The sequence below is a fragment of the Plasmodium malariae genome, assembly GCF_900090045.1.
Source record: "Plasmodium malariae genome assembly, chromosome: 8".
NCBI lineage: Eukaryota > Apicomplexa > Aconoidasida > Haemosporida > Plasmodiidae > Plasmodium > Plasmodium malariae.
In genome coordinates, this window is record NC_041782.1 from 1,249,540 (window position 1) to 1,268,421 (window position 18,882).

The window sequence follows — 18,882 nt, forward strand, 5'->3', positions numbered from 1 at the left end:
GATCAGAAATGTGCATCCATTATGTGGAAAATATGCAAACATGTGTGCACAAGAAAATACATACATACACACATACGTACGCCTATAAGTACACACCCCGCACGTGCGCTTCACGCATTTCTTCATATTACTCGTTACAGAGCAATGATATTTCTTTTTCCTTTTTTTCCTGTCCATGATATGTTAGTTACGTGTTTGTGCTAACCCTTAGATTATCGATTTTATTTAAATATGATAACGAATTTTGAAACTCATTTTTATCTAACAAACTATCATAAATACTTTTCCAATTTTCCTTGTAGTTTTCTTTGTCTTTCTTTTTTATTTTGGTCCTTTTTTTCCCCCTTAACTTTTCTTTATGCCCATTCGGAAAGCTCCTTATTTTGGGCGCACTCATTCCGAGCTATGCAAAAAAGAAAAAAAAAATAAAATAAAATAAAAAATAAAAAATGAATAAATCAACAAAGATGAAATAATGCAAATATGAAGCATTCTCTCAATTACAGTTAACCCAGAAATAAATAGTTCTACATACGCACTATGCATTTTGTATACGTGTACGTACGCATGTATGTGTGAATTGTGCGTTATGCATGCATATCTTGTGAGAGCATGTGTTTTCCCCAGAATACCTGCTTGAACATCATGGCGTTTTCAGTGTAATTAAGGTTTGGGTTTAGACCAACTTCTAATTTTCTCTTTTTGTAATTTTCCCTTATAGCATTTAAGGTTTTTTGTTTATATTCTTCTTCTGTCCACTTTTGTTTTATTATATCGGATATTTTTTTTCTTCTTTCAGTGCTAAATGGTTTCCTATTACTTAACATTTTTTCCCTGAATTCTTTGCTCTTCCATTTTTCTTTTAAGGATTGCGATTTTCTTCTTTTTGTATTTTCGTCTTGATTAAAAATTCTTGTTTTTTCTATAATCCTCTTTCTATAATTATCATCTTTCCATTTCAATTTTATTTTATACGATAATAATTCTTTTGTTTTTTCAGAATGTTTAAATGTATTTTTACATCTCAATAGTTTTTTTCTCTCTTCTACATCCCTCCATCTTAATTTGGCTAGCTCCGATAATTTTTTACGCACTTCTTCCTTGCTCATAATTTTTTTTTTTGTTTCCTCTTTTCTGTGTGCATGTTGTAAAGGTTTCTTATTTTCTAATTCAGACATATTTGTGCTGGTTCCTTTGCGGGCAGTAGCAGAGGCAGTAGTTCCTACTTCTGCTGCAGCAGTAGGGCTACTCTTTTTTTGGTTTGTCGAACTGAATATTTCACTGTAGTCTGCAAATACTGAGTGATCATCATTTCCATTTTTATCTTTGCTATGTACACCCTTCACTTTTTTGCCCTCATTGCATTCCACATTATTTTGGATATAAACATGTTCTTCTACTTTTTTGTGTTGCCTTTCAATTTCTCCTTTGCCTTCTTTTTCTTTCTTAAAATTAGGAATGTTTTCAATTTTTTGCATATCTTTTGGTTTGTCTGCCTCTAATTCTTCTTTTCCTTTATTGTAATTTTTTTTTCCAATTTTATGGTAGTCATCTCCCTTTTTACTAGTATGATAATGACTATCTAAGTATAGAGAAAATAAATTCTCCTTTTCTTCTGTATGATCCTGACCTAAACTGTTGCTCTTATTGTTGTTAATTTGTTTACTTTGGTTACTTCTTTCACATCTGCTACTTCCATTCCTTCCATTGCTTATATTATTTCTATTCCTGTTCATACAATTTATAGATGACTCTTTTATATTATGCTGATAGTGTATGCAGTTCTTGTTCCTTCTCACGATAGAATTAAAATGTTTGGTAAAACCGATATCATGTACAAAAGATCGGAATGGGATAACAGGCTTTTGAAAAGTCATGCCATATGAACACATAAAAAATATATAAAATATTAACAAGTAATATACATGCGTAAATATACTACTTCCCTGTTTAAACATATTAACTGTTGTTGTAATACTTTATATTATTCTTCATTGTTTTCATTTTATTTTTTTTTCTCTCTTTAAGTCTCTTGGCGGCTTGAAAGAATAGCATCTTCATTTTTTTGAATAAAATGTTTTTCAGATATTTTGATTAATTTTTTTTTTGTGTTCTCAGAATGGGGAAACTCACACAAGTAGGCATGTACATATACATGTACATATACATTTTTACAAAACATAGCTATGTCAACTAAATGAACGCCTTTTCGTAATCTACCCCTTGTTACAGAAAAGTCTGTTCAGAATAACAGAACTGAAATGTACACTTGATTGTATACTTGTGTTATATATACTTGCAACTACCCAGAAAAAAAAAAGAAAAAAAAAAGAAAAAAAAAAAGTTTCACCATTAAAGTGGTATTTATATTAATTAAATATTTTAATAATCATTTTGAATTTTTCACCTATGTGAAGTGTAAGATATAGAGAAGTCGTTAATCTGTTATGAAACTGAAGTCTCTACTATATCGCACCATGCCATATGAAAATATAAACATATAATTATGCATTCGTTTAAATTAGAAAAAATTTCAGCAGTACTCAAAACAAGTTGGAACAACCTTGAACTAAGAGTGGTCAGAAAAAAAAAAAAAAAAATTAGTCCATTTAAGCATTCATAATACATTTACCTAATTGTACCACTTAACGTAGTGTTTATATATATGAATATATGCACCCCCGTGTGATCAAGGGTTTAACGCCTTTACAATTTACATTGATATATATTTAACTTTAAATATTACATGTTCAGTATTAGCGATATAACATTGTGAATTTGCATGGCGCTTTTCTATATTATCTGTAGCAGCTATTTATTCATTATACGTTTATTCTTTCATATCTTAAAATTTTTTTGTTTTTTTTCTGCTTTAATACACTCTTTACATAATATATAACTGGTACTTAGTTCTGTAATAATTTTGTTTTATATATATACATATATATATTATTTTTATTGAAGAAAAGGACAATTTTAAGACGGAAAAAAAAAAAAAAAAAAAAAAAAAAGAAAGACGCAAAATAATATAATTCCTTTTTATTTCATCTTATTATCAAAAAAAATAAAATAAAATAAAATAAAAATAAAAAGTAATTTCCTACATTGTATAATATACAGTACAATATATATGTACATATATGTACATATATGTACATATATATATATATATATATATATATTTACTTATTTATTAGCTGAAGGAAATTATTATATTTCTCTTTTATCCGCTAAAAGTTCATTTTTGTATTTTGTAAAAATTTTTATCAATGCAATCTTTAGCAATTAGGAAATGATAATTAAAAATGTAAATATATAAACATAAATAAATATACATACACACATATATATAAATATATATATATATATATGCGATAAAGTAATGATGGAATATAAAAATATATATATAAATAAATAAGTACAAAAATAACAGAGATAAACTAAACACTGTTTTTTTTGCCGTAATAACCTTAAAAAATATATTAACGTAATGTGAAAAAGACATAATAATTTAAAAATTAAAAAATGTTTAAATTTTAGAATGTATATCACATCAATATAAGGACGTTTGAGCGTATAAACACATATATATATATATATATATATATATGCAGGTATACATTTGCATATATATATATATATATTATGTACATACATATATATACGCGTGTTGCTATGCTTATATTTGTGTAGATTCATATATACATAGAAATGTGAGGGGGAGAAGGGGAAAGAAAAAAAAAAAAAAAAAAAAAAACATAATAAAAGGAACATATGAAATTATTATATTTGTTTAGTGTTTATATTGCAAAACATTAATTTTCCACCTTAGTTTTTCTTTGGTTTTTTTGCTTGCGTAGGTGGAACTGGTACTTTATTCATTAAAGCTTTATGAATATGTGGAATAACACCACCACCAGCTATAGTCGCCTTTATAAGTGTATCTAATTCTTCGTCACCTATAAATCAAAAAAAAAAAAAAAAAGATGTTTTCAGTATGGTCTCTTTTTACTATTTCTTTTATAAATACGACACTGCCATATATACATAAACGCGCATACATTCATACATATATATGTGAATACTTGCACATGCATATTTGGCATATGTTCATGTGGCATGTATTCTTCTCTTCATTTTACACAAAAGGCATATTCACCAAAGAATTATAAATATGGACAAAAAGTAGAGAAGAGGTAAAAAAAAAAAAAGAAAAAAAAAGAATAAAATTACCTCTAATGGCTAGTTGTAAATGTCTTGGTGTAATTCTCTTAACTTTTAAATCCTTTGTTGCATTTCCTGCTAATTCTAAAACTTCTGCAGTTAAGTATTCCAAAATTGCTGCTGCATAAACTGCTGCCGTTGATCCAACTCTTCCGTCTGACGAAATTCTTGTTTTTAACATTCTGTGTACCCTACCAACTGGAAATTGTAACCCTGCTCTTGATGCACGGGATAATGGAGCTTTTTTAGTTTTTCCTGAACCTGCATGGGAAAAACAATTAAATATAACATATTACCAAATTTATGGAATTATATATCAGAGGAATAAATAATACTGAGTAATCTTACATAACTTTACATAGCTTTAAAAATTTTTTTTTTTTTTTTTTTTAAAAAAAATATAAAAACACTAAACTAAATACCTATTTTATAAAATATATAAATGTTATACAACCATTGATAAAAATTGTGTACAAAGCATACAAAAATAAAAAAAAATTGCATCCACATACGAAAAAAAGTACACTTATTAACACACATATATATATATATATATATATTTATTTATATATATAAGTACAATTTTCTGTACTCATTTCTATTCTTTTTTATAAATTTTACCTGTTTTTCCTTTTCCTCCTTTACCAAGACCAAGAACTTTACCACCGACTTTTCCTCCTACTTTACCACCAATTACTTTTCCTGGAACTTCCATAATTACTTAAATATATGTATAATAATAATAATAATAATAAATAGCAAATGGTAAAATGAAAAAAAAAACTTCACTAAAAAATTATGTTAAATGAACTTGAAAACAAAAGTTACATTCAAATATACTATATATATATATATATATATATATATATATGATATAATTTGTATAGTATAATTTGTGTATTTGTATAAAAGTAAATAAAATACAATTGTTTGTAATATTAAATGTATAAATAAATGCATTACAAAAGAGAAAAAAAAAAAAAATTAAATTATTTTTGTGAATATTATTTTCTAATGAATTTTCATTTGTATTTTTTTAAACAAATGCAATTATGTTTTAAATACCAAAAAAAAAAAAAAAAATTTTGGAAGGCAATTTTTTTTTAAATGCAAATTTCTTTAATAATATAATATTATAAAATAATCGCATCGGAAAAACAATGTTACATACAATCAAATATATATATATATATAATATATAATGTATATATGCATATATATTGTTATATATATATGCATATGTTATATAAATGTATATATTATATATATGTATATGTATATGTTATATATATGTATATGTTATATATATGTATATGGTATATATATGTATATGTTATATATATGTATATGTTATATATATGTATATGTTATATATATGTATATGTAATATATATATAATCCTCTTCAATAATTTTGATTACTTTTAGTCAAATATGAATATAATTAAAAATAATGGTAAACAAAATAAAAAAATAAATACACGTGTAAAAAATAAAAGAATAGGACATTTTTTACTACGAACATTCAATAAAATAGAGCATCCGTATCATCGCACTTAAATCGCATAAAACGAAAAAACGCCCCAAAATAATTATTTCGATAACCATAAGATTTCAATGAAAATTGCAAAAATTCTAAATTTTAAAATTTTTTTTTATTATTTTATATATATTATATAAATATATATATATATATATATATTTTTTTGTCGAGCTTAAACAAAAAAAAAAAAAAAAAAAAATAGTATATTTGGATTATTTTCATATAGTTTTAAACCGTTTTACTGTTAAAATTCGTTGAATAAAAAAACTTAACCAACTTTCTTAATATTTTTTTTTTCCTTATTTTTTACAATTTCATATGGGAAAAATATATTACCTAAAATTTATAACTGGTTTAGGTTTATTTAAAATAAAAAGTATAATGAATGCATAACCGTATAATATATTTTGTTTAGATTTAAGCGGGTACATATAAGAATAAATCAAAGTAAATACACCTACAATAATGTGTATATTTGATTAGCCTAACTAAAAGATATATTTTTTTTTTTATATTTTGAAATTAAATTGTTCGTAAATTCACACATGTTGCATTTCGCATAATACGCCAAGTAATAACCATGTATGTACGCAAAAATATTTACACTGTAATATTTTTTTTTATTAAATGCTTTTATTGTGAAATTTTTAATTTTTTATTTTTAATAATTTCCTATACTGTTAAAATATGGTTTATATATTTTAATATAAGTGTACCATTTAAGGGTGTTAAAATTCATATGTAACAGTTTTTATGTAGTATAGTATAATATATTTTTTTCTTTATTTTGCATGTATAAAAAAAAAAAAAAAAACATACAAATTTGTTTTCATTTTTAAAATGAAATAAAATTAGATTTCCGTTTGTGATCGTTCGCTTAGACGAATGATTGTAACAAGTACATGAATGTGAAGGACAAAAAAAAAAAAAAAGGAAAGTATGTATTAACATACCGTATTTTATCATTTTTCGGCGTATATGCGTATTCTGAACTTTTTTAAAATGTGAAAAAAGAATATACATATATTTAATACCAGTGTGATACATATGCATGATATATGCACATATAAAAAAAGTAAGGAAATGTATAAAGATAAATGATAGAAAAAAATATTCTTTTTCGATATTTAAGCATATGTGTCAACAATATAAATTCGTTCCATTTTTGAACCATTTCATTTTGAATATGTTCAGTCTACCTTTTTTTTTAGTTACAACAGTTTGGAATTCATAAAAAAAATTTTTTTTCTTTTTTTTTAATGAGCATGTTTTCATCACATAGATAAAAGACATTTATCAATGCTAACATCCTGACAAGGTCAGGAGAAAATATCTTGTAACATTTTTTATTCTACTAAATTATTTAACCATTGCTATTTTTTGCTTTTACATGTGAGAAATAAATATACAGCCAGAATAAACTACGTTTACGATAAAAGAGTGTCCAGTATGTTCAGTTAATATAACTCCATATATACTAATTTAAATATGAAGTTAAAAAAAAAAAAAAAAAAAAAAAATTTTCCTGATAAAAGTATCCTATATTAATCTATAACAGGTAATTACGTATCTTTTTAAAACTATTGCATAGAGAAACTTTTTCTTTTTTCCCTCTAAATAACAGTAGAAAAATATGTGCCTGTCTGTGCACGTAAGCAACAAATGAATATTTTAAAAAGAAAGTAAAAAAGAAAAGAAAAAAAAAAAAAAATATGGAGGATAATTAAAAACAGTTCATGCGATAATAAATTGTACATAAAAGTATCATTATAGAATGATATTTGGGAATTGTTACATGGAACCGCGCATTAAAGAAAAAATGGAAATAAAAAAAAATGAATTCTTGAATATTCTATATATATATGAAATATTATATACATATATATGTGTATTATATATATATTTATATATGTGTAACATGTACAATATATGTGTAATATGTACAATATATGTGTAATATGTACATATATATGTGTATTATATACATATATATGAGTATTATATATATATTTATATATGTGTAATATGTGTATGTGCGCATGTGTATGGCTACTAATGAACGTTCATCAAGAGGCAGTAATAGGGCATTTTAAAAAATCGTTTAAATATGAACAGTACATGTAAAAAATGAGCACAGGAAAATGTAATATAAAGGAATATTATTATAAAATATAATACAATAATAGATTATATGCTGATATACTTATATTAATGAACAAAAATACACTTTTAATTTACATTTTTTTTTTTCTCTTATTTTTTCTGGTTAACATATGCTAGAACTAGGAACAAGTAAAATAACTAAACTATTTAAGCATATCGTAAAGTTGTTAACATTTTACGTACATTTATATGGCTCTACTTATATAAGAAGCATAAAAAAAATAATACTATCTAATATTACCCGAAGCATAAAAAAAATGCATTCATCAATTTTTATTTGCACTTAAGTTTCTAAATGAAGTATTCCAGAGGCTCATAAAAAATTTGATGCATGATGCAATTTTTTTTTTTTTTAACAGTAAAATATTCGCTCATTTCGATTTTGCAGTTAACTTTGTATACTTCGATAAACATCATACGATTTTTATGTATGAAGTTTATATATATATATATATATGTATGTATGCATACCTTTTTGTTTGTATATACTTCCATATACAAATATATACATATGAATAGAATATTCTAATTAATCAGTTATATTTATTTTGTGCGTTTAATTTGGTGCAATTATAAATAATATTTTAACAAAAAAAAAAAAAAAAAAAAATGCGCAAATAGGTATATACATATATGCATATTTATACATATATATATACATATATCCTGTTGTGTAAAATAATTTATTATGCTTTAATTAATTTATACTCCCATATAAATGTCAATAGTTTAAAAAAAAAAAAATAAAGGGGAAAATGAAAAATAAATAAGAATAAAGCGTGGTATATTTACAATTATATATATATATATATATATATACATATATTGGAGAATATATATATATAAATATATACGTACGAATAAAATGTAAGTCGCAGCTGTAATATGCGTAAAAAGTATGCATATATATGTACATATACATACGTATATATATACATATATATATGCGCATGTATATAAATGTGTGTATATATGTTCTTGTTGTACGTATGCGAGTCTGTTTGTGTGTATGCACTACGAATTAGGTGTACAGGGATGGATCTATTTCATTGGGAATAGGTTGGATTTCCGTTCCAAGTTCTAATTCAATTTTATACAAATTAAAACGGTCTTCATATGTAATTAGGTTTATAGCTAATCCTAAGTGTCCATATCTACCTGATCTCCCAATTCTATGTAGGTATGTTTCTGAATTTTTAGGAAAATCAAAATTAATAACAACATTAACAGATTGTATATCTATACCTCTAGTAAATAGATCAGAAGATACTAAGCATCTACAAGCACCATTTCTAAAATCATGAAAAACTCGATTTCTATGTGTTTGTGACATTCTTGCATGAATATAAAAAGAACTATATCCTAATTCTGTAATTTTTTTTGCTAATAATTCTACTCTTGTAATACTGTTACAGAAAATAATAGCTTGGTTAATTTGTAATTTAGAAAATAAGGTATTTAAACAATGTACTTTTTGTCTCTCTTTAACAAAAGCATAATACTGTGTAATACCTTTTAAGGTTAATTCATCCATTAAATTTATTTCATGTGCATCAGATAAATATATTTGCCTAAATTCTTTCACAGTAACAGGAAACGTAGCAGAATACATTAATATTTGTTTTTCCTTTGGTAAAAATTTCATTAACTCTTCAACTATTGGTTGAAATTCTGGTGATAATAACTTATCCGCTTCATCCATTACCATTATATGACATCCTGATAAATTTGCAACATCCTTATTTGCTAAATCTAATATCCGACCTGGTGTACCACATAATATATGAACAACATTATATAATCTCATAATATCATCTCTTAACGATGTACCCCCAGTCGTAACCATACATTGTATTTTCATATGTTTACCCAATTCCTTTATCATTGCGGATGTTTGTAATGCCAGTTCTCTCGTTGGCACTAGTATAAGTCCTATTACGAAAGAAAGGGAAGCAAAAATTAAAAGGTAGGTATAAAAAAAAAAAAAAAAAAAAAAAAAAAGGGCACGTATGAAAAAAAAATTTAAAGAAATGCGCAAATGTATACGATGGACGAAGATCTTTTCGACGTGTTACCATGCACACAAATAATTTTGTAAGCACAAACAAGCACATAGGACTGCACGTACTGGTACTACCACATATGCACATGCGATGGCATGTACTCATACAACTACAAATGAGCATGCGGCTACACGTATTAATACTAAACATACACATACTGCATGTGCAAAACTAGGAGCGTCGACCTACCTTGAATAAAATTTTTGTGGGTATTACATTTTTCCAAGAGTGGAATTGCAAATGCAGCGGTTTTCCCTGTCCCATTTTTTGCTCTTGCCAAAATATTCTTTCCAGCCAATGCAACAGGAATACTCTCCTCTTGAATAGGAGATGGTTTTTCATAACCTTTCTCAAATATACCCATTAGAAGTTCCCTCTTCAAAAAATAATCTTCAAACTCATTTCCCTTAGTTTTTGTCACATCCTCCGTCTTATATCTTCGATCTTTTAATGGTTCAAGTATTTTCTTTTTCCAAGCTTCATCAAATATTATATTATCATCTATTTTGTTTAGGTTATTTGAATTATTCAAAGCATTAGCGTTTGCATTCGAATTGGCATAATTAGTTTTATAACTCATTTTGACGCACATATATAAATATGTATGTATATATATATATATATATATATATATATATATATATATATATATATATATATATATATATACAAATACACAAACAAATAATATATATATATATAATATACGCATACACAGAAGTTAAACTACAACTCGTATAACAGAAATTCTAAATGTGGCACTTGTACTGTCGTGTATTATTTTGTTTTATATTATTTTGTGTTATTTTGTTTTGTACTAATTTGTAGTTTTTTATTTTGTGCAAAATTGTACTATTTTATTTTTTGTACTATTTTTCTACTCTTTTACTCTATCCTCAAATGCAATTCAATATAAGAAAAGAAAAAAAAAGGAAAGAAACGAGAAAGTGAAAGAGCAAGGAAAAGAGAAAGATAAAGAAAATATCAACGAGAATAACAATGAAAACGTGAATAATATATATAATAGGAGAAATGTAGGGGAAGCAACTCAAAAGAAAAAAAAGCGAAAAAATAAAAAGGAAATATTAACCATGTATGAAAAGAAAAAAAAAAAAGCATAAATAAAAGATAATTAAAACGATAATTAAAAGGAGTATTATTAAAAGGATGATAAAAAGGACGATAAAAATGACGATAAAAAAAACAATAAAAAGGACGATAATATACGAAAGCAAAAATATATATATTAAACTAAATAACCATATATAAAGCCCAAACAGGAAAAATTAACTGCGTTATTATGAAATAAAATATAAGAAATGTAATAAAATCAATAAAAAAAAAAAAAATAAAGATGAAAAAAAAAAAAAAAAAAAAAAAAAAAAAAGAGAGAGAAAATATAATATTATGTGTACAGAATAATAATTATATATATATGTACATATGTATAATAATAATAATAAAAAAAAAAAAAAAAAGGAATATAAAATTATAAAATAAGTACAAATAACATTATTCTTATTTGAATTTAAAAAAAAAAAAAAGTAAAAATTATAAATAAAAAAAAAAAAAAAAAGGAATAAAATATAGCAATCCTTAAACCTGCGTAATGCAAAAACAAAGTGTAACACGTGTTATTCATATAAGTTTACATGTACATACGAATATAAGTATAAACGAATATGTAGAAATATACATATACATACATACATAGTACATGCATACATAATACATATATACATTTGCGAGGTAAGAAAATTATTGAGATAAATAGTTTTGAATTTTATTTATTCAATGCACAAACAAGGCTTTAAAAAAATAGAATGTGTACAATCGTACATACATATGTATATACGTCTGAATAGGCTTAATTAAAATGCTGAACAAACATAAAACAAAGAGCATTTAATGTTGTAATAAATTATGTACGATATGAGTAAAAATAATATGGTAAGTATATAAACCTATACAAGTGTAAACAAAAGAGAAAAATATAAAAATAAGATGTGGATATGAAAAACAGGAATTTTTTTTTAATAAATTAAATTTGTACATATGTAAGTAATGAAGAAGCGTACAAATGTATTAAGAAATCTGTGTGAACTTGAAATATTTATACATAAACATTCATACACATACATATATAAACATATGTATATAACGTATATACACATATGTATATAACTTATATACACATATGTATATAACATATATACACATACGTATATAACATACATACACATACGTATATAACATACATACACATACGTATATAACATACATACACATACGTATATAACATATATATATATACAGTATGTACATGTATGTCTTAAAAAGAGGTATGAACAGTACAATTAAAAATGGGATGATAATAATGAACTACTAAAAAATTTAAAAAACTGCAACAATGATTAATAAAAAAACATACTGAAAGAATCCCGCTATGTGTGAAGAAAATAAATATAACGTGAAAGAAACAATCGAAGTGAACACAATGCGCGAAAAGGACTAGTGCTTAAGCATGTAAAGTAGACGTGCTTATGTGTATATATATAATATATACATATATATATATATACACATTTACACATATATTTACACATAAGTGCACATTTATACATTATACACACGTACCTCACTACTGCGTAATTGTAAATAAATAATAAACCACTTTAATAATATTAATAATAAAGAAGCATTTATAATTGCAGTATATATATTAAAGAAAAAATAAGAATGGGAAAAAACAAGGCTAAATACAAAAAAAAAAAAAAAAAAAAAAAAAGATTTTAAGAGGAAAAAAAAATTTAAATACATACAACAGACACATACATAAATACATACATCCGCACCTGCATGTAAATGTGTGTATATTGTTATACACTCGACAATATATGATTTTTTACTACAAGTAGATATATATACACTATAAAAAATGAGACTAAAACATATATTAAGTAGAAGAAAAAAAAAAAAAAAACTATGATGAAGGTGATTAAATAAAAGGCTTTTCTCTGCGATTATTTGATAAGTAAATTATAGCACAATTTTAAATAATTTTTACAAAAAATTATTTATTTACAATTATGAAAAATAAAAATAAAATAAAAAAATAATTACATAATAAGTTATAAAATGTTATACTATCTATACATGATTATTTATATAGAACACATAATGTATTACTATTTCGCAAAATTATTTGGGCTTACGAATTTGTAAAAAAACAAAAAGGGGGAATATAAAATGATGAAAAATGAAATGGTAAAAAATAAAATGATGTAAAATAAAACTACAAAGAAAAAAAATTTACATATTCTCTATATATAAGTAATGAAAGTCGTTGTACTTATATTAAAGCACAAATAAAATAATATTATTGCAAAAAAAATTAAAAAAGCACGTAGTAGCTTAAATGCAATTTCGCTAAAATATTTGCCTGTATAAATAATGGGCCTATTTATTGTGTATTCTGTATATATACATATTAACATGTTCTTAATTTATCACTAAAATTTTTAATTCTTGCTTTGTAAAATGTAAAAACTTATACGTGTATATGTAACATAAATACTTGAATGCATCAAAAACAAATGAAAGTATATTGAGATATCGTAACACCATAATTTTCCATATAGGTAAATTATACAATAAAATGGATAAAATATTTTGCATAGGTATTTTTTTTTTTTTTTTTTTTTTTTGTTTCTTCTAAATAAAAAATAAATTAATGTTTAATATAAGTTCATCTTCATTTTATATTTTCACGTAATATTTTGTGTACTTTTTTTTTTTTTTTTTTTTTGCTCTATCTTTTACACAAGCGCATGGCATATTTAAGTATGTAAAAGTTTGTACATATATATATATATATATGTATATATTTATATATATATATGTATATATTTACCTACACATATATACGTACATACATATAAATATATACATACACACATACAAGTATGCGTATACCCATGTTCTGCAAAACGGTAATAGCCTTTTTATGCTTAATTAAAAGTATGTAGAATTTTTTTATTTTTGCTTCGTTAGTATATTTTAATGAATTATAGTTTTACATATACTCTGTTCTTTTAGTTATATTTAATATTTTTTATTTTGTACTTTCTGCTTTGTGTTTTCTACTTTGTGTTTTCTACTTTGTGTTTTCTACTTTGTATTTTTTATTTTCTTTTTTGTATTTATTTTTAATTACTTGGGAACTTGCTATATTATTGTTTTTATTATTTTTTTAATTCTTTACTGTAGTGAAAGCTTGTCCTATATGAAAAAAAGCTTTTTATTTGGAGTATATGTAATTCTAAGGATATTACATTAAAGGGAATGGAAAATAACGAAAAATCAAAAAAAATAGAACTAATGAAAAAATAATAAAATGCTGATAAAACAGTAGTAAAACAGTAACATAAAAGTAATATAATAGTAATAAAATAAGGAAAAAAACAAATTTATTTAAATGATACTATTGGTATAATTATGTGTAATTAATATTTTATACGAAGCATATTACATAAATGCATATTCTTGTGTATGAATTATTTAATTAGCAACTTAAACTAATTTTTAAGGGTAAAGAAAAAAAAAAAAAAAAAAAAAAAAAAAGCATGAAATCAAAGGTGTATGTAAATTTTTTTTTTTTTTTTTAAAACAATAAAAACAAGTAATTCGTATGTTGATATGTGAAATAAGCATACTACTGTACGATGATCTTTTTTTTTTTTTTTTTTTTTTTTCCCCTCACTGTAAATAAAATCAGAACAGAAAATTAATGTAGAAAAAAAAAAAAAAAAAAAAAACAGTGTTAAAATTTTGAGTGAAAAATGAAATAGTAGAGGATAAAAAGGAAATTGTAGTGATAGCAAAAAATGAACAATCGCTTTCGTTTCAAATATAAATTTCTTCAGTTAAAAGAAAGAAAAATTGATAGGCTTTGAAAATATATTATAAATAGTTAAATTACGAACTCTTTTTATATGTAATGTGTGTCAGAGTTTATTTTGTAGCGGAATACGTTATTTTAACATATGTACCTTTTGTTATATATATATATATATATATCTCCCAGCTTATGGACGCTTAAAAAAAAAATTAACCCTTTTTCCATCCATCAAGCGCATACTTGTATAATTACGTGTACGTACACAACTAAAAGTAAGTAAATAAGGGGAAGCAATTTTTGAGAATACGGCCCCTTAGCACATGTAATATGTGCATGTTGCTCACCCTAAGTTATTCATACCTGTAAATTTTAGACGTCCTTTTCAAACTGTATTTTTCTCGGAAAGTACACTTTTAAAAGAATTTATTGCCGCAACTAATTAAGGTTAGTGCATATGCTCATAAAAAGTAATAGAGTAAAAGTTATAAAAAGGCCTGCTACATATGAACATGTGTGTCTATATGTGCATATCTGTATATATACACAAATGTTAGTATATGTATAAACACATTTATATATATGTATGTGTATGCATATGTGTATGCATATGTGTATGTATATGTGTATGTATATGTGTATGTATATGTGTATGTATATGTGTATGTATATGTGTATGTATATGTGTATTGGTTAACATAGTAACATGCACAGTAAAAAAGTTTTCAAAAAGGATATGATAGAAACAAACCTTAGGTAGAGTCGTATGAAATGCAAAAGAATTCTCATCTATTCAGCATGTGTTAATTGTTATTTTTTTTCTGTTCTACTTTTTTATTTTATTTGTATTATAAAAATGTGTAAATTGTTTACGCGAAGTTAGCAACTTTCAATTCTTTATTTTATAACAGTTCGCAATAGGAAAATGTATAAGATTATATATAAGCATACATATATACAAACATTTACACATGTTTACAATCATGTGAAGAGATTATTTGGGAAAATATTTTGCTTTATTTTGCTAAAGAAACTTGAAAACGAAGTTTGGGCACTTTAAAATTATCGTTAATTATTTACGTAGCACTTGTTCTACTTTTTGCAATATTTTAACAAAAGTTAATTATTATATATAGGCCTTCAGTTTTCTTTAAAAGGAACCCTTATGCACACACGCATATATTTGTATATAATAGGTACACGTATATGTATATATATATGTATATATACATATATACACATATATATATATATATATATATTGTTAGAAAAGAATGAAAGAAAAATTGTAAGTACAAAAAAATAAGGATGAGGCAACATTTACACCGAAACAAAAATAATATCATCATTTCGACAATCGAATACAAGGGTTTTTGGTTCTTATAATTATTATCATTTGAAAAAAATAAAAAAATAAAAAATAAGAAACAACAAGTTACTATTCTTTTTTCTTATTTTTTAATTTAAAATTTTTCCCATGTTCTTCAATGAACTGCTTTAATATTTTATCCGCGTAGTTTTCAATTAGGTACCTGCAGGGGGTACAGAGAAAAGAACATTTAAACATACGATTTACAGGTGTGTATGTGAACACATGTTTACGCACGTTGTTCTCGTGCACATACACACGCATAGAAGTATATATATATATATATATATATGTTTATATATATGTTTATATATATGTTTATATATATGTTTATATATATGTTTATATATATGTTTATATAATGACACATTCCATGTATATATACATATAGTTGCACACGTTTGTACATACACAACTGAAACGTAATTTGATACACAAAGTATGGCACGATTTAATAATTACCCGTTTTCGTTAAAAAGCCTACTTAACTCAAAAAAGGTGCAGTATATTTGTTTGTTCAACTTGTATGCTACAACAGGAAAAAATATATTTTTTTTTAAACAGCTAAAATGTTTTTTTTTTTGTTTCATTTTATTTTTTTTTAAATAGCTACGGTTTGAGATTTTTTTTTTTTTTTTTTTTTCTGTCACAATGTAGTTCTTTTACCTAAACGTAGTGAGCTCTTCTGGACATCCAGTTCGAAAAACAATTTGAGTACTTCTCCCTAATACACACAGAAAAATTAGATGAATAAGACAAGCGATTATCATTTTGTTGTTAATTTTTGGCTAGCAAAAAAAAAAAAAAAAATAAAATAAAAGTAGACATATTTTTCTTTTCATTTCCTTTATTTTTCTCCTTTTATGCTTACATTATTTGTATTTATTATCATGAATATGTCTTCAAAGAACAAGTATTCCAAAATAAAAAGCATAATTGATATAACAAAAAATGAAACCTGCGGTAGCAGATGAAAAAAAAAAAAAAAAAATTATTATTTACGTATCCGTGGAATAGTGTAGTGTCGTTAAGCACGCCTTATTTGTGTGCATAAGAAAAATATAAAAATAAAACATACTATGCATAGAATTTATTGCCTTTTCTTGCAGTGTGTGCAACTTACCAATAACTCTATCATAAGAAGTGGCTGCTTTTTGTATTGAACAAAGAGAGAACAGTAGGCTCCTACAAACGTTATAGGCGACAAAAAGGGAGATAAAAGAAAATAAAAATATATTAAAAAAATAAACTAGAAAAATAAATTAAAATGGTAAAATTAAAATGGTAAAATTAAAATGATAAATTAATATGATAAAATGGAAAAATAAAATAGCATAGAACAACGGAATGATGCAAATAAATAAAAGAGTAAAACGCCCCTTTTTTGTAGCTTGTTAAAAATTATGTACTACACACCCTCAGGAATGCATTTACAATGTAGCAAAAGGACAAACAAGAGAATATAATTCCATAATAATGATAACAGTAATAATGATAACAATAACAACAATGTAACGCAATAACTCTCCATTTTTTGCGCACGTGTTTACCAATAAATATCAGCACTATGCTTAAGACGATTCGAACGTTCGAATATTTTACATTTTCAGCATAATTTAGATCTCTAATTTTCTTAAAAAGAAATGGAAAATATAATTCGTCAAAGTATACATCCGCAAATATTTTTAATTGTCTATATTATGTATATGAGCGCCATATAGATTCAGCATTCATATTTATTATGGTCATATTTGAGAAAACATGTTTGATATGTTACATTTAACAATTTTCGCATTTTTCCTTTTTTTTTAAAACAAGCACTTAAGTAAAATTATATTTTATAATATATACATATCTATATTTATAATTTTAATACTTGACTTATGTAATCCTGTGCGAGCTTTTTAATCTCCTGTTCACTGTATAGATTTTTTACGTGGTCTGTAAAAGGAAAAAAGAATAAAGAAATTCGGAAAATGCGTACTTTTCAAACGACAGAATGTTTTTAACGCGGTATTCCTTTTTGGGTTAACTGCTATATAGTTACGGGCGTGTGTATGTATCTACGTATGTTCGTGAGTGTGTATGTACGTTTGTGCGTAGGTATGTATGTAAGTGGGCATGTAAGTGGGCATGTAAGTGTGCATGCATGTACGTGTGTACGTATTTATGTAAGAGCTCGCTCAGCTGTTATAATATCGTTACATGTGCAGTCCCTATTCTCATCGTCAACTTTATTGCTAGGCATTTTTTCTTACTCCCCTTTTATTTATTTTTTTTTATATTTTTTTTTAAGAGAACTTGGGAGAACTTCTTATAGGAATAATGCAAATATACAAAAAGCGCAAATGCAACTTAAACGAAACTTCAAAGAAAATTAAAATCAACTTAAAAGCAGCGTGAACATTTCAAAAATACAATGCAAACAGTTGTGCAGGGAAAAAAAAAGTAAAAATGTAATAGCATATTTAAGCATATTAAAATCCTTAGAAACCGCTTTCACTAATTTAATTTTTTTTTTTTTTTTTTTTTTTTTTCTATTTATTGTTCTTTTTCCTTCACATTAATCTATATTTTGAATAGAGGAGATAAAAAAAGAAAAAAAAAAAAAAAATTGTAGCCTC

The 18,882-nt window shown here is 24.5% G+C and overlaps 4 protein-coding genes across 4 annotated transcripts; all 4 read right to left on the reverse strand.

Annotated features, from left to right (window-relative positions):
* Positions 1-187: 187 nt before the first annotated feature.
* Positions 188-1,877, reverse strand: PmUG01_08035100 (conserved Plasmodium protein, unknown function; the record flags this gene model as incomplete). Its single annotated transcript, XM_029004516.1, has 2 exons — positions 188-403; positions 633-1,877. The coding sequence occupies 2 exons, from the start codon at positions 1,875-1,877 to the stop codon at positions 188-190; spliced, it is 1,461 nt and encodes a 486-aa protein (XP_028861197.1).
* Positions 1,878-3,828: 1,951 nt separating this feature from the next.
* Positions 3,829-4,939, reverse strand: H2A.Z (histone H2A variant, putative; the record flags this gene model as incomplete). The annotated part of the gene is made up of 3 exons (XM_029004517.1): positions 3,829-3,959; positions 4,234-4,485; positions 4,846-4,939. 3 exons carry the CDS (start codon positions 4,937-4,939, stop codon positions 3,829-3,831), a joined length of 477 nt encoding a protein of 158 aa, XP_028861198.1.
* Positions 4,940-8,950: 4,011 nt separating this feature from the next.
* DOZI (ATP-dependent RNA helicase DDX6, putative) lies at positions 8,951-10,572 on the reverse strand (the record flags this gene model as incomplete). Its single annotated transcript, XM_029004518.1, has 2 exons — positions 8,951-9,861; positions 10,182-10,572. 2 exons carry the CDS (start codon positions 10,570-10,572, stop codon positions 8,951-8,953), a joined length of 1,302 nt encoding a protein of 433 aa, XP_028861199.1.
* Positions 10,573-16,327: 5,755 nt separating this feature from the next.
* Positions 16,328-18,506, reverse strand: SPC2 (signal peptidase complex subunit SPC2, putative; the record flags this gene model as incomplete). The annotated part of the gene is made up of 8 exons (XM_029004519.1): positions 16,328-16,421; positions 16,721-16,787; positions 16,925-16,982; positions 17,130-17,216; positions 17,382-17,443; positions 17,809-17,890; positions 18,135-18,199; positions 18,464-18,506. 8 exons carry the CDS (start codon positions 18,504-18,506, stop codon positions 16,328-16,330), a joined length of 558 nt encoding a protein of 185 aa, XP_028861200.1.
* Positions 18,507-18,882: the final 376 nt, after the last annotated feature.